Source organism: Podarcis gaigeae (genome assembly GCF_964106915.1).
Source record: "Podarcis gaigeae genome assembly, chromosome: 12".
NCBI lineage: Eukaryota > Metazoa > Chordata > Lepidosauria > Squamata > Lacertidae > Podarcis > Podarcis gaigeae.
The window spans coordinates 21509166-21530147 of record NC_139688.1 but is presented as its reverse complement, the minus strand read 5'-3'; the positions used below and the strand labels follow the sequence as shown (position 1 = coordinate 21530147).

Genomic DNA, 20982 nt, shown 5'->3' with positions numbered 1-20982 from the left:
ACTGGTCTGCATCATACACTTGTTGCAGCTGTATGCACACAAGACTATCCACACCAGCACTCTCTCTTCTGGCTGGTAGTAGTTCTGAAGCTCAGGCAGAGGTCTTGGTTGGGCCTGTCGTTGCACAACATTTAACTAGAAATTCTAAGGATCAGGCCTGTGACTTTCTACCTGAAAAGCATGTTCTCTGCACCACTGAGTTATGGCTCCACCTTCATACCGTCTGCCCCTTTCACAATATGCTTTGCACACCCAACATTGCATTTTTGACCTTTTGCTTCTGATGCTAGAGCCTTGGGGGGGAATAAAGCCCAGCTAGGAGAAATGGGACGGCGAAAAAGAAAGCGAATGTCAGCACAGCCGAAGAGTCAGATCAGATATGAATTCACCGGGTAGCTGTGGTCAAGTAATTTCTTAGTCACACGTTACCCCTCTGTAAAATGAAAATTATTTATGACCTATCTCAGATGGAGGCTAGGAAGATGCATTAGGGCTGTGCAGCATTTTGGATTCCCAGGACAGAGAGAACATAAAAAGAGGAGTATAAAAAGATATACTGTATTACTCTGTGTGTAAGACCATGTTTTTTATTATAAAAAATGTTGAAATTGGGGGTCGTCTTGTACAGTGGTGCCCCGCAAGACGAATGCCTCGCTAAACGAAAAACCCGCAAGACGAAAGGGTTTTCCGATTTTTTAGCGGCTTCGCAAGACGAATTTCCCTATGGGCTTGCTTCGCAAGACGAAAGCCCATAGGGAAATCTCCGGGGACACTGGGGAAGCGCAGCGCGCCTTCTACTCTGTTCCCGGACCTGTCCTAAGGCTTGCGGTGGGAGGTCCGGGAACAGAGGGGAAGGCGCGAAGGGCTTCTCCTCTGTTCCTGGGGCTTGCAGTGGGAGGAGGGTTTTTCCTCCCCACCGCCAACATTCAGAACAGCATTCTGAATGTTGGCGGTGGGGAGGAAAGCCCTCCTCCCACCGCAGCATTCAGGACAGGTCCGGGAACAGAGGGGAAGGTGCGCAGCACTTCTCCTCTGTTCCCGGGGCTTGCGGTGGGAGGAGGGTTTTTCCTCCCCACCGCCAACATTCAGAACAGCATTCTGAATGTTGGCGGTGGGGAGGAAAGCCCTCCTCCCACTGCAAGCCTTCAGGACAGGTCCGGGAACAGAGGGGAAGGTGCGCAGCGCTTCTCCTCTGTTCCCGGGGCTTGCGGTGGGAGGAGGGTTTTTCCTCCCCACCGCCAACATTCAGAACAGCATTCTGAATGTTGGCGGTGGGGAGGAAAGCCCTCCTCCCACTGCAAGCCTTCAGGACAGGTCCAGGAACAGAGGGGAAGGTGCGCAGCGCTTCTCCTCTGTTCCCGGGGCTTGCAGTGGGAGGAGGGTTTTTCCTCCCCACCGCCAACATTCAGAACAGCATTCTGAATGTTGGCGGTGGGGAGGAAAGCCCTCCTCCCACTGCAAGCCTTCAGGACAGGTCCGGGAACAGAGGGGAAGGTGCGCAGCGCTTCTCCTCTGTTCCCGGGGCTTGCGGTGGGAGGAGGGATTTTCCTCCCCACCGCCAACATTCAGAACAGCATTCTGAATGTTGGCGGTGGGGAGGAAAGCCCTCCTCCCACCGCAAGCCTTCAGGACAAGTCCGGGAACAGAGGGGAAGGTGCGCAGCCTGCTGCCCCGCGCGAGGGGCGCTCTTAAGCAGAGCGCCCCTCGCGCGGGGCAGCAGGCTGCTATCCGCAGCTTTGGAGAGCCCTGCGGGGAAGTCCTGCAGGGCTCCCCAAGCTGCGAATGTCTGCCCCTCGCGCGGGACAGCAGGCTGCTATCCGCAGCTTGGAGAGCCCTCTGGACCTCTTCTGAAGGCGGGTGGGGGGCAAAAGTCTTTGTCCCCCCTGCCTGCCTTCCTGGGGGATTTTAAAATGCTGGCGGGCGGCAGCGCTGCCGCCCGCCAGCATTTTAAGATCGCCCCGGACAGCGGAGAAGTCCTCCGCTGTCCCGGGGTTTTTAAAATGCTGGTGGGTGGCAGCGAAGGCTTCGCTGCCGCCCGCCAGCATTTTAAAATCGCCCCAGGACAGCGGAGAAGTCTCCGCTGTCCCGGGAAGGGGGGGGGAGCAAAGACTTTCGCCCCCCCCCGTCGGCCTTCAGAAGAGGTCGGGGGACAGACTGTCCCCAAACCTGGTCTGAAGGCGGTTTCCATAGGAACGCATTGATTGATTTTCAATGCATTCCTATGGGAAACCGTGCTTCGCAAGACGAAAAACTCGCAAGACGAAAAGACTTGCGGAACGAATTAATTTCGTCTTGCGAGGCACCACTGTACATGGATAGTGCAGAGAGGGGAACGGGTGACTGGTGGCAGCCGTGAGCAGGAGATTGTCAGTGGCGACTGGGTGAGTGATTGGTGGCTGCGGCAAGGCCTGCTGGTGATTGACTGATTGGCTGCTGCTGTGGCGGTGATTGGCAGCGGTGTTCAAGCGGGCGAGCCAAAAAAAGCTGAACAACCCTGGGCAATCTCCCATTTCCTTAATTTGGGGTCTGGAAAAATAGGGGTAGTCTTATTCACGTGGGCGTGTTATACACAGAAAAATACAGTATGTGGTGTGGAGAAAAAAGCTTCCGTCTTCCTCTTCCTCTCATATGACTAGAATCCAGTGTAATCTAATGAAGCTGATTGGTGGGAGATTCAGAACTGGCAAACAGAAGTACTATTCCAATCAGGGCACAGTTAGCCTACGGAATTTGATTCCACAAATTGTAGCGATGGCCACTAGCTTAGAGAGCTTTAGTGATGCTTGCCCAGCATGGTGCACTGGTCTTATTTAGCTGCTCACCAGGTCTTACAAAGTACCTTTGAACACAGAGTTTGATTTCAAGCAGGTTGTCTGATATTGTGACTCTAGGTGCCTGACAGGTTGGTTTGTGGAGGGTGGAAGGGGAAAGGATAGGGGACAAAGTTCCCCGCATCTGATCTCAGGCTATGTGTAGGGCTTTTTTCTGTCTAAGTGGATTTAGTGTAAGTATATTACACTTTAGTGTAAGTCAGTATTATCTCAAAAGCAATCTTCTATTCAGGCAATGTGTGCTTTAAAAAAATAGGATTAATATTAAAAAAGGCACACAGCTTTGGACACATTTGCATAAATATATCTCATGAAAGAGAACCTGAGGGAAATTCTTTAATCACAAACTAGTGCTGGATTGCAATCCCAGATTAAAGAAATCTCTTGTCTGCACAGGTAGGCAAGTTTTCCATAAGATGTGCAGTGTGTTTGCAATAAAATAATTTAAAGAGTTGTTTTCCCAGTGGGTGACATGCAACTTCTACAAGGAAGTGCTTTCTGCATAGGAAGTTGGTTCCTTCTAACGGTGCCTGGAAAATTAAGTTCTGTACTTTCCCCAAGTCCTCAAAGTACTTAAAATGGTAACTCAACAGCATCCCTTCCAATATGATCCTGTCTGAGTATTAAAATCTGCAAGGGGGAGGGGGCTTTTTTTCATTTTTCCACAGGTGAGGAAGCTGCATTGTGTGGTGACCCAAGACATGTCTTTCCTTGACTACTGCCCTAGCTATTGAGCTCCTGAAACACAACAGGAATAGTCTCTGTTCATCTTATACACCAATTAAATACATTCATCCTCTCCCTGGGAAGAATGATAGATATTCTGTTGTATGTAATTCTTAATTACTGTTACAGCTTTCTTGATTGCTGTTACCCACCCTGGGCTCATGAAAGTGATGAAGGGTCAGATATAAATTAAGGCAATACATAAATAACAAATCCTTAAAGCATTCCATAAAAAGATAGCCCAGTATTACTCCTATATTGCAGATCAGGGACCTGGAGGCGAGAAAGAGTAGCTTGCAGAAAACCACCCCATGAGTTCATGGCAGGAGGTGAGATTTGGACTAAGAAGCTTCCAGCTCAAGCTGAGTTCACTTTACTTCTCAATATGTGCTAGTAGTGTGATTGTGTTATCATCACCATCAGACACACACACACACACACACACACACACACACACACACAGCCATACCAATGTTTATATTTGGCAGACAAACAATGAGCTCCTGAAACATTTCCAAATTCCAAAATTTGGTATGGGCTGGCTTGCAAAATCATCAGATCAGGAATCAAAGCAGCAGCAACAAGAGAAACTGGTGTAAAGAATATGCTCCATTATTAAGAACAAATTTTGTGGACACAGAAAATGGAAAACAGTAAGGAAGGCAGGGGGCATTTTTACACTATGGTGTGTCATGAAAGGAGTGACAGAGTTGTCTCCACTTTGAAGCCCACTACTGGAAAACTGTGGAACTGAGTTCTGATCACCCTTTCACAAGACTCACAATAATATACATACAGTGACCTTTATAAAGAGCCAAAACCTTTCCTGCAAAACAAAAAGTAGCACTGTTCCAAGATTTCTTCTTTTTCTTACAAATGAAAGGCATGTCAAGAACACTGGAGGAAGAGAACTGGTTATGTTGTCAGTTCTCTTCAATTTAAATTTAAACACACAGGGCTTTCCTTTTGCGGTCACTCCTAAATACAATTGCACAACTGCTTGCTTTCAACACACCTTTGAGAGGATTTAAGAGGTATTTAAGTGCATTCAAGGAAAACGTACTTCATAAATTGCTTTCGTGAGGGAAAGGAGCAGCTCCATCGAAGTCTGCCTGCTTCCCTGTTTCCCTCCTCCATTTTTGCATCACTGCATCTGTTCTCAGCTTGCCAGAGCTTTTAACAAACAGATGCTAAACACATAGCACTATCACAAACAATCACAGCTTCAAAATGCAGTGGTAGTAACATTTGGCTGGCACAGCACAGATGTGACTGAAAGGACTGCCTTTATTTTAGAGAAAAGATCTAATGATATATTCTTCCAGGAAGGACCAAAACAGGAGAAAGCAACTGATATTCTCAGAACTCAAATGAAGACTAGCATTCTGGCTGAAAATACAATTGGATTAATAAATTTCTTTATACCCTTGTGATATGTAGACCTTCTTGTTCAGATGTAATGAGATGCAGCAAATCTCAAGTCCTCCCAATCCACTTCACCTCAGTCAGTTGGAGGAGTTTGCAAACCCTTTTTGTTGCTTTGGTCTAACCTTAGTTAAGCGATATGCCCTAACTGGGGGAAACTGCAGTTAGCCCCTAAAAAGCCAACTGTAAAGAACAGTTTAACTATGTCTGCTCCCACTAAACATAGTTAAAATTAACCACAGTTTAAGGTTCACACAACACTAAACTGTGGTTAACTGGAAGTGGAAACTGTGCCAATTTCCTCCTTACGATCAATGAAACAGGAGGAAAGGGAAGACTGTTTCCTAGTTTTATTGCAGTACTGTATCAACAGTAGGTGGCGCTGTGGGTTAAAGCCTCAGCGCCTAGGGCTTGCCGATCGAAAGGTCAGCGGTTCGAATCCCTGCGGCGGGGTGCGCTCCCGCTGCTCGGTCGCAGCGCCTGCCAACCTAGCAGTTCGAAAGCACCTCCGGGTGCAAGTAGATAAATAGGGACCGCTTACCAGCGGGAAGGTAAACGGCGTTTCCGTGTGCGGCTCTGGCTCGCCAGAGCAGCGATGTCACGCTGGCCACGTGACCCGGAAGTGTCTCCGGACAGCGCTGGCCCCTGGCCTCTTGAGTGAGATGGGCGCACAACCCCAGAGTCTGTCAAGACTGGCCCGTATGGGCAGGGGTACCTTTACCTTTACCTTTATCAACAGAATGGTGTACTACCAAACAGATGCAGTAACTACTTAAGAGCTATTTTAGAAAATCTAGAATAGCAACTTAAAATATCATTTGGTACCCCAAATACTTGAGGAGGGCAGGGAAAAGAACTAAATTCTTACCTTTACACCATGACCCACGTCATCCAGCACAGTGTAGTCTATAGGTTTTCGAATATACCTTACAGGACGCTCCATGTTTGCTGGCGCAATGATTTTATGTGTTCTGGATGTATTCTTATTGGTTGTCAAAATGCCGATCTCTCTTCGGGCCACCTTCTCTTTATGTATGTCCACCGTCTACAAAGAGGAAAAGTCAGAAATGCATGCCTGTGACATAAAACTTAGCCAAACAATTTTCCCCGCACATCATCATTTATTTTATTAAAAATGTAAAGCCAATATAAATGGTAATATTTGCAATCTTGATGACTAGCAAGTTTTATTTCTACATTTACAAGATTCTTCTATATGTTCTGGAAAGTTGCTTGCAATGTTTTTGGACACCTCTGATCATAACCAAATTCTGCTTGGTGGTTCCTGAGATCAAGCAATGGGTTTTCATCCTTCATTTCTTTACACCCTGTTTGATCTGAGACTTCAACCATTCAGGGCTTTTCTGCATTCAGTTGGTAAAATCTGGATTGATCCCAATGGACAGAGTAGGTTCCGAATATAATAGAGTAAAGGAAATAAACTGGATGTAGAATGGTGAGCAGTCATAAGATGCACTATTGTTCTAAAAATCAGTTGCTGAAATGGTCACGTAATTGCAAGGAAGCTAGTATTTCCATGCTCAGATATCATTTCCCCCCACGCTGCCTTGCAATTACATGATTATATAGTACAGTTACACTTATACTTACAGCATCGTACCTTTCAGCTTATGTAAAGCATACACATGGAAAGTGGGAAAAACAAACAACAATCTATATATCACAGGAAATAAATTATTTGTTATAAGGACACAAACCAAGAAGTGAGCCACAGAACTGCGAGACAGTCAACTAACGGAGCTAAATGCTAAATTTCCAGAATTGGAAAAGCAAGAAGAGAGAATCTAGCACACAAGGAATTCAAAGAATCACCCTGGAAAGGCTCGAATCCTGACACCAGAAAACCCAAACACTAATCTCAAAATATAATTCAAACTATGTACCGTATTTTTCGCTCTATAGGATGCACTTTTTCCCTTCTAATAAGCAAGGGAAAATGTGTGTGCGTCTTATGGAGCGAATGCAGGCTGCGCGGCTAAGCCCAAAGCCAGAACAGCGAGACGGAGCGCTGTGCAAAGTGGCTTACAACAGACCATAGGAAGGAAAACAAGTTTGAAGCGGAAACAAGTCTATAGGGCAAAGGAATTTCATAAAGAAATGCAACACAGCAAGGAAGCCTTCCTCACCCTCTAACTTGTTTGCAAGTAACAATAATCTTCCTTGCCCTTCACTGGGCCTCCACGTTCACCATCTCTCTCTATAGCTCCTTGCAATGAATGTGCCCCTATAAATCTGGTGCATCAATCACTTTGCATATCATTGGCACACATAAAACTGACCCCACAGCTCTTCTTCCAGTAAAAGTTGAGTTAACAAGATTTCATAGGCCACTTTTGCTGCACTGGGAATGTTTTTACCATAAACAGCTATTTTATTGCCTCTAATAATGGGAATATGTGGCCCACGGAAGGTTGTGTTTTTGCTTGTTTTTGCTTTAATCACATTAGGGAGGGAATGCTACCACACTGCTACTTAATCAAGTCTTACTCAACCTTTACTATTCCAGGCTGCCATTTCAGTCAAAGAACTGCACAATTGTAGTATGTTTGGTTTTGATAAATACCTGTTTCGACGTAAACAGACAATATTTGTTTGTGTGCAAAAGAGAAGAGGCTTACATGAGGAGTAACACTGATGCAAACCAACAGGAGGATAAGGTAAAGGTAAAGGGACCCCTGACCATTAGGTCCAGTCATGGTCCACTCTGGGGTTGCGGCGCTCATCTCGCTTTACTGGCCGAGGGAGCCGGCGTACAGCTTCTGGGTCATGTGGCCAGCATGACTAAGACGCTTCTGGCGAACCAGAGCAGCGCACGGAAACACCGTTTACCTTCCCACCTATTTATCTACTTTTGCACTTTGACGTGCTTTTGAACTGCTAGGTTGGCAGGAGCAGGGACCGAGCAATGGGAGCTCACCCCGTCGCGGGGATTCGAACCACCGACCTTCTGATCGGCAAGTACTGGGCTCTGTGATTTAACCCACAGTGCCACCTGCGTAGTTTGTTTATTAAATGACAAATTTCCCAGTTTTTGGTGGGAGCCTCATGGAGCACATGGAGTCAGTGGCATTCTTGCAACAGTGGGGTAGTTGTGATATCAGAGTGGGGTATAACAGTGGGGTAGTTGTGATATCAGAGGTGCGGTCACTGCCATCCACATCTCACTATTGCCTCTCACTGCCCCATCCTTGTCTGGATACGCAAAGGATGTCTGTTGAGAGGACAGTCTCCACTCACTGGGGGACTTTGTTGAACTTCTAACCCAAGCAATCACTTAATTTAAAATTATAGGGTACAAAAAATTCAGGACTCATTTACTCCTGATCCCTGAACTACTACAACTCTGCATGCCAATTCAACCTGGGGTATCTAAGCAGACTGCACAGAATAATAACATTTGTTTAAAGGTATCAGGAGCCAACCACAAAGAACTTGCATTCCCTCACCAACGCATACTCCCCTTGCTGGTATTTTTTTTAAAAAAATATTTTTTTCTATTGGTTTTACATAATTTTACACGTTAACTTTAACCATTTCAAACATTAAAATAAAAGGTTCTTTCAAACCTTCGGACATCCCTCCCTCCCTCCCTGGGTTCCATATTTAAAATAAAGTATTCTGCATCTTTTACCCTTATCCATGTATTATATATCCATAGTTACCATAAGTGATTCCACATTACAAGTGTCATTATATCCCTGCCAATGATTTTAACTGTTTACTGTGGTCTTTTAAATATATTGAAAAACCAGTCGTTTAGGAATACTTGGATCTTCCTGGTTTCTGATCTTTCCCATCAGTTTCGCCATCTCTGTGTACATCAGTTTAGTCTGCCATTCTTCTCTGGTCGGTATCCCCTTGCTAGTCTTAACCATGGTTACCAACTTTGAATCCTAGTTTCAAAACCTAGTCTTGGATCCAAAAGTGTGCATGTGTATATGCGTGTATCTAATATCTGGTCTAGCAGCCCCTTGTGCCAAATGGAGCAGCAATCTGCCAACCTATGTGGGCAATCTTTGGGAAGGCGCATAAGCGTTGCGGTAGGAAAATGGGTCTAGAAAGCTGCACTCCAACCTTTGTACCCCAGCCCTGGTTAAAAAGTGAAGCCAAAGAGGAGATATACAATAACACACACACACACACACACACACACACACACACACACACACCATGCATGTACAGTGGTACCTCAGGTTAAGTACTTAATTCATTCCGGATGTCCGTTCTTAACCTGAAACTGTACTTAACCTGAAGCATCACTTTAGATAATGGGGCCTCCTGCTGCTGCCGTGCCACCAGAGCACGATTTCTGTTCTCATCCTGAACCAAAGTTCTTAACCTGAAGCACTATTTCTGGGTTAGCGGAGTCTGTAACCTGAAGCGTATGTAACCTGAGGTACCACTGTAACACTTATCCTCACTACAACAATCAATTCCTTGAGATTCCCATTTTAGAGATGAGGAAACAGCAGACAGATTTCCTGGGGGAGAGCATCCCATTTTTTTCAATCCAGAACAGTGTTTCTGAGGCAGAGGGCCTCGGTGTCACAGTCTTCCCAGTGGTGCCTTCTACCTTGCAAGCCCTGCCCCCTAGCAAGCAATATCAGTAATTATGGGCTCATTATGCCAAACTCTCCCTCCATTTTGTGACTATCTTTGCCCCACCATTTTGCAACTGTTGGGCCTCAGTCATCTTCAGCCCTCTCAAGAGGGAAGATCAGGAACCACTGCTCTAGAAGACTCTTCTGTAGCATAAGACTACACCTGGAAGACTCTTAACTCTCATATTCCTTTACATGTTTGTATTATTATTATTATTTGGGGGGGGGAGTGTTTAAAAATTATGTTCCAAAAGCCGCAGCCAGCACTTTCAACCGAAGTCTCGAACAGACCCACTTGTCCTTAAAGATTGCAATTTCCCTTTCTTCGGTTGAAAAGGGTACAAAAACACAGCCAAAAGAGCTAAGCACATGCTGTCAGAGTTAATTCAGCTTCAGCATTCAGAAAGGGCAATAGGACTTTTCATGTGCCCAAATGGTTCTTTGGTTTGGCACACTGCAGTGCCTGTGAAGTACAGCACTCTCTTTTTTTCCAGCCTCAGAGAAAATGATTTCATGATTGTTACCATGGAGCAGGGAAATGCCACTCAGGAGAGATGTCAGCAGGTTAAGAGTTTTTGCCGGCGAGAAAGTAAAACAATCTATCCAACCAACTTTGCACAGTCGCTGCCATTAACTGCACTTCCTATACGTGTATATTCTTACACTACACTAGTGTATCTGAAGAAGTGTGCATGCACACGAAAGCTCATACCAAGAACTGACTTAGTCTTTAAGGTGCTACTGGAAGGAATTTTTTTTGTTTTGACTATGGCAGACCAACACGGCTACCTATCTGTAACTACACTAGGGATAGTTAGAGACTGGGATACTGGGCCTCTGCTGAATTTTCAGGCGTTCCATTTTTTAAAAAAAATTAAGCCTTTTAATATTTTTACCTGCAGCAATATCAGCAGCAAACACAGGCAGCATTCTGCCAAATCTACTTCCATCTGCCAGGGTTTTAAATGAATGGATTCAAGGCACTCTGATCACTTACATTAAAAAATAAACTACTGAGTACTTGTAAGTCCACTTATTAGCACATAACAGAATGCAAAAAAAGGAAAGCAGGGGGTTGGACTAGATGACCTTTGGGTCCCTTCAAACTCTGATTCTATGAAAATCAAAGAGAGCTGTTTGATTTCTTCATTCAATTCAAGCTGCTTCTTTTTTTAAGAATATGTAAGCTGAGCTTTTGTTAATTGCACTCCAGCTATGCTAGCTATAAGCACCAAAGCAGAAACGGAATGCATGTACAAGCTTGCAATCCTCAATACAGAGAAGTGAACTCAGTCAACAGGACTTGCTTCTGAGTGAAAACACATGCACAGGATAAAGCGAAGGGAAAGTGTCACTGCACAGAGCTTCATATCTGCTGGGTAACCAGCACAGCTGTAAAATGGAAGTATATATTGCTGCAACAACCTAAATTAGGAAGGAATGGATGAAGAAATATGATAACATCATCTCTCCCAAAGACACTCCCCGCACTCACTCAACCCAAAAGTGTTATGAATAGATGGGGCCTGAGATCAGAATGCAACTGTTTACAGAGAACAGAAGAAATGCCAGCTTAGTTTTGCACAGCAACTTTCTCTCTAGCTTCTCTTAGCTGCCTTACAAAATCCGTTAAGATCAGTCTTTGCATAAATACAGCTGCTTTGCTTCAGCAGGTCACCAGCTCTCCAACAGCTTGCACACTTCCCTAAGTCTTAAAAGCTGACATTTCTGCAGAACGTTAATAACAAACTGTTAATGTGCTACTTAATTTTCACAGCGTACTTAGAAAACGTCTAATATTAGAAACATTCAGTGGGGAATGGATATGGCCAAAAGAAATCTTCTTAAAATTGAGTTTACACAAGAGTTCTCCGGGTGTTCTGAGTGCAGTACAACATTTTACTTTGGATACAGAATTCAGCATTTTGAGAACCACATTTCTAAATTATGTCTGCCTGTGCAGAGAAGATTAGATTAGAGATTTAATCTTTAAGATTTGTAGAGAGTTTCACTTCCATGAGGTGGATTGAGGCACTCGCCACAGGTGGCAGATGGGGGAGATCAAAGTGTTCACCCCTCAGTTTGAAACCTGAATATGCCCAACATGGCTGTTCACCAGTTCCTGCCTGCCACCCCCCCTTCCCCCTGGCTATGGCAATGTGGGTGCTCCCACCTTTGGTCTGAGGAAGGGGTCCTTCCTTCCACTCCATGAATTCTTCTTCCCTTCAGGCACTGAGCACTGACTGAAATACAGTGGAACCTTGGTTCTCAAAGCCTTGGTACTTGAACATTTCGGTTCCCAAACGCCGAAAACCCAGAAGTAAGTGTTCCGGTTTCCGAACATTTTGCGGAAGCCGAATGTCCGATGCTGTTGTTTCCAGGACACCTGCGCCAATCAGAAGTCACGCCTTGGTTTTCAAACATTTCAGAAGTTGAACGAACTTCCGGGATGGATTATGTTCAAGAACCAAGGTACCACTGTATTCCAACAAGGTGGACAGTATGCAGAAGAGCAACCAAGGATATAACTCACGCTAAAATGTAACATCATCTGCTAGCCTTTAAGGAGTCACAAAGCTCTTTGTTGTTTACGATCCAAAAAAAGGAACTAGAATAATAAGTGAAATTTATTCCACTGGGCAATAAACTCAATGCATGTGTGCAGAAAGACTTAACTGGCCTGTGACAAAAGCTACATCAGGAAGCACACATATTACGGCAGATAAAATACCAAGAATATCTTCCTGCTGTTCCCTTGGCCGCATTGTTGAAATGCTGGGAGAGCTCTGCTAAAGTTCAGCTGAGTACAAAGAAAGGGAACTTTAAACATATGAAATGGGGAGGTCAGACACAGTGCTGTAAAGACAGATGGCTTTCTTGAAAGCAAGAGCGGTATCATCTATGAACATGTCATAATCTGTCAACGTTGTGTGGCTGAAGCACGAAGACAGGAAAACAGGAAATGTGTCCTTTATTTCTAGCTCTGAAATCCTACACAGAGACAACTGCTCAACATCTCTTCTGCCTTTGACTGGAATTAATTGCAACACATCCAGATTTTTTCTGAACAGGATAGCATAGTGCTATTGTTGATTATTATTGATTGATTTATATACCATTTACATGCCAGAATGGCTTCTAAGCAGCATACAAGCATAGAATCGTGTTGTCCAGGAAACATATAGAGACATCCTTGTATGCCCAGTGTGCAAAATTTTGTATTTCCCATTCAAATGATATGTATTTTCACCTTTGATATACCCTTGTGAGATTACATACATACATAATTTTATTTGTATGCCACCTTTCCACAGTTCAAACCATGTAAAGCATCTTACAACATGGGAAACAAAATATGTAACTGCAACATAGATGTAAACAACAAATAAAAAAACCTACACAACCAAACTGAACTATTTCCACATGAATTGCAACAAAATCCAAAATAAATATGCAAAAAACCAACAGCAACAATCTCCCCCAACAAAACCCAGCAAACAACACCCAAGTCCAACAGCCTCAGCTTTTGTAGCTGGACTCAGTCAGGGCCCTGGCCTCCCAGGCCTGGTGGAGAAAGGCCTGCAAGGCAGGGAGCAGGTCTTCCAGGACTCAAAACCAAAACTACTTAAATGTTAATAAGGAATTCAGTGACCCTCCTCTCTGGCACATCATCAGGATCAGAATGGCAACCACCATCAGTGCTGACACTGTAGTTGGGGGACTCCCTCCTCTGAGAAACTTCCCATTCCCCTTGCCTTCTTTTGAAGTGTTGTGAAGACGCTTTTGTTCCAGAAGTCTTTCCAATGCAGATGTACCTTTTAATTGTTGTTTACTATCATGTTACTACTCTTAAAACAGTGGTGTTTGGGGGGTGACTACTCACCATCGTGAAATACTGCCACTTTTTCTTTTTTCAGCCCGGGGCAGCCATTTTGTGCTGCTACCCACAGTTCTTTTATCAAGATATGAGCACCAGCGCCTCAGTTTTTTACAAAAAAAAGCATTACTCTTTTTAAGTGATCATGGAAAGATCCTCTCTTCAAAGCCAGTATATAAATGAACAAATACACATTCTGGGAGAAAGATTAAATGCAAACTTCTAAAGAAATCCAACTGCCTCCAGTTTCTACTCCAGAAGTGAGACAGACTTTAACATTAAAGAACATTGAGGGACAGGTTCTGGGATGAAAAGAAAAGAAGAATATGCATACTGAGCATGCACAGCCCATTCAAGACACACGGAAACCCCCTCTGCCTGCGACAGAAGCATGTGTGCAGGAGAGAGAAAAATAAGGGAGGACACTGTATCTAATGGGCTTCCTCTTGTTTCAAATTTATCTGAACGGATCTCCATCTGTGATCAGATTGCTCACCAGCTATGTGTACTCCAGATGTGACTCCTACTCAGAGTAGATCCATTCAAAACTAACATAACTAACTTAGGTCCATTAATTTCAATGGAATTTCAGTTGCTGTGACTTAGCTCGATTCCAAGCCCATGTTTCTAATACTGCACTGGCCAGGATTTCTTACCTGGTATTAACTACATTAAGTATACAGAGGCAAAATGCACACAATGTGCCACAAGATTCCTGTTGCTTTCTCTGCAATGAACTAGCACCACACTATAAGTGCACAGAAATGAAATTCAGCTAAATTTCTAGAGAATTCCCCCAAAGAACATTTTCACATATTCTAACACTGAGTACAGAAACAACTTTTCTGGAATAATTACTTTGGCATAGTCTCACAGTCTGCACCCTAAAATCTCATACATCTTTTTTTTTTTTTTAAGAAGTTAGGTTTACTCTGCTTCAACACTTAAGATTGAATTCTGAGTTTTTGACAAGTTACAATGATGCATTAGGTCCACTGCTTTTTGTTTATTAGGTATGGGGAAAATTAAATAAAGTTCTAAAAATAAAAGTTAGAAAATATACAAAAAGGAAAAGAAAATCTGATCTCATGCACCAGGAAACTCACAACTGCGTATTAAACATGTATATCTGGCAGTGAAATCCAATCACACGTTCAGGTAAAAGTTTAATTTCCTCTGGGTACACATTAATAGAAGAGCTCGAGGCCAGAAAAATGGTTTAAAAGAACAGTTTAAGAAAGAAAGTATTTTGGAAAATGACACTCCATTGCTTTCTGAAAAGCTTTTTTCAAGTTTTCAGGAGAATAAATATCTTAGTTTCTAACATACCATACATGACAACATTTAACTGAATGTATATTTGCAACCCCTGAATTAGGACATGGGAAGCCAGGGTTCAAATTCTCATTCAGACAAGAAGCTCACTAGGAGACCATGGGCCTATTACAGTACCTCAGCATAAGCTACACCGCACAGTTCTGGTGTGGATAAAATGAAGAGGGGGAGAACTAACTACACCACTGTAGTTGCATAAGGTATAAATGTAGTATTACTATAGGGCTACCCTGTGCCCATAATTTCCTGGACGTAGCTGGGATTTGTCCTCCCAAAACGACGTCCTGGCAGAATTTTCTGAAACTTGTTTAAAATGTCCAGGTAAACCCGGGCAGTATGACAGCCCATATCAGAAGTGTTGAATTTTTGGCAAATATCCTGAAAAAATAGCTATAAAAAACTACAGTGGTACCTTGAGTTAAGAACTTAATTCGTTCTGGAGGTCCGTTCTTAACCTGAAACTGTTCTTAACCTGAGGTACCACTTTAGCTAATGGAGCCTCCCACTTCCACACAATTTCTGTTCTCATCCTGAAGCAAAGTTCTTAAGCCAAGGTATTATTTCTGGGTTAGCGGAGTCTGTAACCTAAAGCGTCTGTAGCCCGAGGTACCACTGTAGTCCCTCACCTCTCACCTGGGTATGTGGTGATGAGGCTTATTCTGGGTGTGGAGGTGCCACTCTGCTCCACTGCAGACACACAGCTGCTATATGTATTAATTGACCATGGCTAAGCTTGCCATGAACTCAACTGTCCTTAAAAACCGGCGTGTTGCAAATAGTCACCTTTACCCCAAGGGGCAATGTGCAGCACTGCGGAATTTAAACATCACCTGCTCAATGCAGATGTAAGCAGCATCCACACAGCTACACTAAGCACTGTAGCTAAGATAAATGCTTCAAGGGGTAATGAGAATATGATTGACTGGTCAGAGCGGCCACCACTGCATCTGTGGAGGTCTGATGGCAGAAGTGATACTGGACCAGGGTTGGCACCACACAGGGACATCTTAGCAGCACCACATCAACTTGTCCACTAAAATTGGGTGCAAACTTTGTCCCGATCTACAGGTTTGGAGCTGGTGCGGGGCTGGGATTTTTCATTAGTCCTTCTGAGCTAAGGTTACCAGATTTTTTTTTTCCAATGAATCCGGGGACACTTTTCAACTTCAATGGATTTTGTATGGGGACTGATTTGTAAATCCGGGGACTGTCACTGGGAAATGGGGACATCTGGTAACCTTATTCTGAGCACCTCAGAAGTACCATGCAGCTGCTGGGACGATCCCATCCCAAGAAGGCCGCTTGCTGTTGTGTTTCAGTGTGTGGTGTTTCCCAAAGTGCCTGGAGCACCTCTTAAGCACACAGCGGAACAGTGTCTATCCCAACCCCTTACCCAGTTCCAAGATCAGAAACACTGGGGCTCACCAGAGGAGGCACCGTGGCAAGCACTGCAAGTGAAATTGTGGGCCCTGTTGTTTTTCTTTTTCTTTCATGAAGTCAGTGCTAGGTAAAAGGCTGCTATAAAAGTGTGAATGAGTCACTGAACAGTTCTTCCACTGGCTTTTATCCCAGTAGATCAAGCCAGCCTACATGAAAAAAAAAGCCACAAAAAAGGTAAAGGTGACTATTTGCAACAAGTCGGTTTTTAAGGACAGTTGAGTTCATAGCAAGCTTAGCCATGGTCAATTAATAGGTTACCCCTTTTTGCATCGGGTCAACTTTTTTTTGCTACTCCCGCTTCACGCTCCTTGCTTTCTTCAAGGAACAAGAAGCTGAAGCTGCAGAATGGTTTCTGTTTTTAACAGTTTTCCAGCATTCATGATTAGAATACTAAAGTTAAACTTGAACATGATGGACATGTTTTGCAAATCTATTAAAGACAAAGGTAACCAAAAGGCTTCTCAAGCAGTTGGGACTTTTTTTTTCTCACTGCAGTGCTTCACAATGGGAACAGAACACCTTGTGTATGTTCTGTGAATAGTAGCTTGCATGCCAAAAAGCCACAGGCAACTTCTGTACAGAAACATATGCGCAAATTGTAAAGAGAGTAGCAGGTGGCTGTAGAAGAAACCAACTCTGAGGTTTGGGGAGGAGGGGGAAGGCCTCCTAAAAATAGGTTCAGGATAGTTACAGACCAAGAAACGAGAACCGGGCACCTGAAATGATGGGCAAGAAATGTAATGGAGATTCTCCATTTTTTGTCAGTCACATCTTATTTTTGCATTCCACCATCAGTCATTGCAAATAATGAAAAAATGAGGTTAACCAGGGTGTACAGAGCAACATGCTGCATATCATAGTCCAACTGAGAACATTTCCATGTTGAAATACTTGAATACACTGCATTCAAGTTTAACTTTAGCTTTAAACATGCAAAGCCATATGCAGATTTGGGGCAGGATCCAATGGGACCTATAGCCAAATGTTTTGTAGTGAGGGGGACAGGGTAGCACTGAAGCCCCAGCGGGATATACATTCATGTAGCCTATGGCAATAACCAGTGTTATACTTGGGAGTAAGCCCACTGACATAAGTATGACTTAGTTGGATTTCACCCTATATATAAAACTGTACTACTTATTATGGAAACTTTTCGGCTATTTCTTCCAAAGGAGGTAGAAGTAGCTGATTCAGTGATGAGGCCTGGAATGCCCTCAAGGGAAAGAGGCTTTACCCTCTCCCTCTAGGTACAACCCTGCTCATGTGTCACATTAATGCACCAAACATGCCTTTCCTTACACACCAGCAGCAGCCATTAGAAATTGGCCTCCATAGGGCAGCTGCTTTCTCTGCATCTGATCATACAGGAAAACAGTGCACAGATTTGACCTTTTTCTTTGCTGAAATTCCCATTATATTAAGCAACCAGCAGTCGCAAATCCCTTTCAATTAAATATAATGTACCAGTAAGCAAACACCCACCATGTTAATTGCCTAATTCCACGTTTCCACTGATGGCATTGCTCTTACATTTTCCAAAAAAAAAAAAAAATGAGAAGGCCTAGGCTGCAAACATTCTCATCTCTATACATCTGCCAGGTTGAGAGGGTGGTGGTGATCTAAAGAGAGAAAACAAGTTGTTTCTGATCTATCAAGTTAACATGTTGCAGATCATTTCACACGGATTTTAGAAATGGGAGCAGCTTCTGCGTATGACGACAAAATTATGGTCCTGCAGCAGGCAGTACATGGGGCTCACATGAAGAACAGGTGTGACACACACACACACACACACACACACCTTAAAGACCAATACATTTATAGCATAAGCTTTCATGGACTAGTGAGTCCATGTAAGATACAGGAAAAGCACCTAGGTGGTGTCCGGATGTAGCCTGCTTCACTTTCTGCGAACCAAATCAAAACAAAAGAGTTCATAAAAGGAACTAAGACTTGGGCTCATGCATTTCAACATCCCTTCAAACAAAAAACAGCTGTACAAACGCCTTAGTTATTGGCTTATTGTTCCAATACTACTGTTCTCAATAAACAAGGTCAAGTTTATTCTCAAACTACAAGCGCTGTAGAGCCAGCCAGGAAAACACAAGGACGTTTAATCCATAAAGCAAATGCAGCAGAAGACTTTGCATGTGGTTTTTTTTTAAGTGTTGAAGAAGGTTGAGCAGATGCTGTACGCTGCGCATAAATGCAGAGACAGAGCGGTCTCCCTTGCATATCTGATCCAAGCAGCCTATTTGGACAGTTTCTATAGTGGGTGAGTGTTCAGCAGCCTTAGCTTTTGTAGGGACCCAGGAGACTTCAGAACTTTTTGCTATAATAGGGAGTAATAGGCACAGCAGACTAGCCTAAAATGGAAAGTCTAAAATCAGGAACCCCTACATTTGTATGCTGCCTTGCCATCAAAACTGAATTCAAGACTACAGCAAAAGAGAGCCCATGCATCATCACTACTAATACTACTAATACTACTACTACCACCACCAAAAATTAAAAATTAAAAAATCCAGCAGCCAAACCATTGACAGACCAACACACAAACAGAACCGAACAAACAAGGCAAAAACTACAATACATCAGTCACCAAGAGAGTGAACTATCCTAAACCTAAAGACATTCCAGTCACCACCTGGAGCATAAAAGAGAGTAATGATGGCACCAGGTGTTGCACTTTGGGAAACAGTTCCAGATTTCAGGGCACAACCAACAAAGGGGAGCTTGCTTCGGCAAACACTTGCCTACTAGTCTCCACAGTTAATGGCACATGGAAGACAGCTCCCAGTGATTAAGTGTGCATATTCAAAATCAGAATGGCAAAAGCAAGAGGGCTGTTTTTTCTCCATTTTCAAGTTTCATCCAAGTGTTCAGTAGAAAACAATAGCACAAGGTCAATGGGTGTTCGCCATGACCAAGACCCACTTGTCAGCTCTGCCACCCCATCCAAAACACTCCATCATCAACCCAAAGAAGTGGTAGAAACCTTATTTCCATGCCGGCTTTCCATACGCAGGAAGGCAGACCATATGCCACTTTTGTTTTGTTTTTTTAGAAGAACACAAAGTACTCTGAACACCATCTCATTCAGGGCTCTACTGTTGCTCTCTATAAAAAGAAGCAGCATCCAGAACATTTTAATATTGTCAAGATACAAAAGCCTACTTCATACAGCACCCAAATGTCATAAAGCCATTAATGGCAGGTCTCACCAGTTACAAAAGAAATAAGTGAATTCAAGAAATGAAGCATAACATTTGACATCTCCTATCACTGAAGTAATACAAGCCGCAGTTTTTAAAATAGGGTAAGCAATCGTGCCCAGAAGTTAGGACTACTACCAAGTACGCTGGATATGCAATAGGGAGAAAGAGACTCAATGGGATATGGCAGGTTTTTAAATCAATGCTTTTTATATGCCTTTAACAGTATCTGACCATTCAGTTTATAGTTTTGGTTTGCATTTGTTTTTTATTGGTCAAATGCCAAATTTTTAACTTGTTTAAAGCTAGTTCTTACCCGATGGTTACCACAAGGTCCCAGGGTGGGTTACAACCACATAATCATAAAATTTCTAAAAAAACCAACGAAACAATCTGAAACAAACCAAAGAATGCATATCAGAGAGTAGAGTTGATCTATGGGGAAGGAGTTCCACATTTGGGGAAATGCCACAGAGAATTCCATCTTCTGAAGCTACCAGGATGGAACCCTTTGCTGATCTCTGCAAGCAGAAGGGACTGTATGGGAGGAGGCAGCTCTTCTTAAGTTGCATCGAGCTTTAAACTCCAGTATGAAGGTGATAAATTGGGACCAGAAACTAACTGCCAACCAATGCAGCTGTTTCAAAACAGCTGCGACTTCTAAAAGAAACCCTGACCACTAACCTGATCCCCTAACCGCTGCATTTTGGATCAGCTGAAGTTTCTGAATCATCTTCAAGGGCAGCCACAGCACTCCGGAGGCAACTAGCAGCATGGAGTACTTGAAAATCTGGCTAAAATTAGTGTTAACAGAGCGCAGTCTGTATACAAATTCTGGCACAGATACCCAGTGCAGAGATTGATTTATTACTTCATAGCAGGAGGAATTGGAGGTTAATTAATTGGAAATAATTAATTAAATTAATTGGAGCAGCAGTTGGTGGCAGATGCTGATTTGTATGTGTTTTCCAGGGGCTTCAGTCCTACTCAGTAATGGATGAGTAACCGCCCCCAGTGGAAACCTAATTTGCTAGAGGTGTGTAGAAAGAAAGGTGTGAGATATCTGAATCATTTCCAGTTTGATTATAATAGCTCCATGAATTTAAGCTTCTTCTGGAACATTCGTGGAGAAAGTGAAAGACAATGACATGCTTTCAAGATTGCTGTGCCTGTAGAGCAGAGTGTCCTGTATTTTTCAAAGGAATGAAACTAGGAACTAGGAAAATGCCTCAGGTTTCACCCACGTCTGTGCCAGAGGTCACCAATATGGTGCCTGAGGATGCACCCTTGAGGATTATCCCTGGCACCTAAAAAACCTCCAAATTTTCACTTTGAACTATATCTAAGCTGCTGATGCTCTTTGGAGCACAATAAGACCTGCCCCAGCAGCTGGAATTTTATCCTCTGTGAATTTTTTTTTGCTTTGTGCTTGTTTTGTAATACTGTTTTTTTCTGATTTTTTGCTAAATTACTGGGTTTTCTTCTCTGAAGTTATTGAAATGTTTTATAAA

The 20982-nt window shown here is 43.4% G+C and overlaps 1 protein-coding gene across 12 annotated transcripts in view; it reads right to left on the bottom strand.

Moving 5' to 3' along the window:
- Positions 1 to 20982, bottom strand: part of ABI1 (abl interactor 1) — a 96255-nt gene that overhangs the window by 26468 nt on the left and 48805 nt on the right. For all 12 annotated transcript variants that reach the window (XM_083704967.1, XM_083704958.1, XM_083704960.1 and 9 more), the window contains exon 3: positions 5851 to 6027. In XM_083704967.1, the coding sequence (XP_083561093.1) occupies positions 5851 to 6027 (177 nt within the window). The remainder of the gene's footprint in view (positions 1 to 5850; positions 6028 to 20982) is intronic.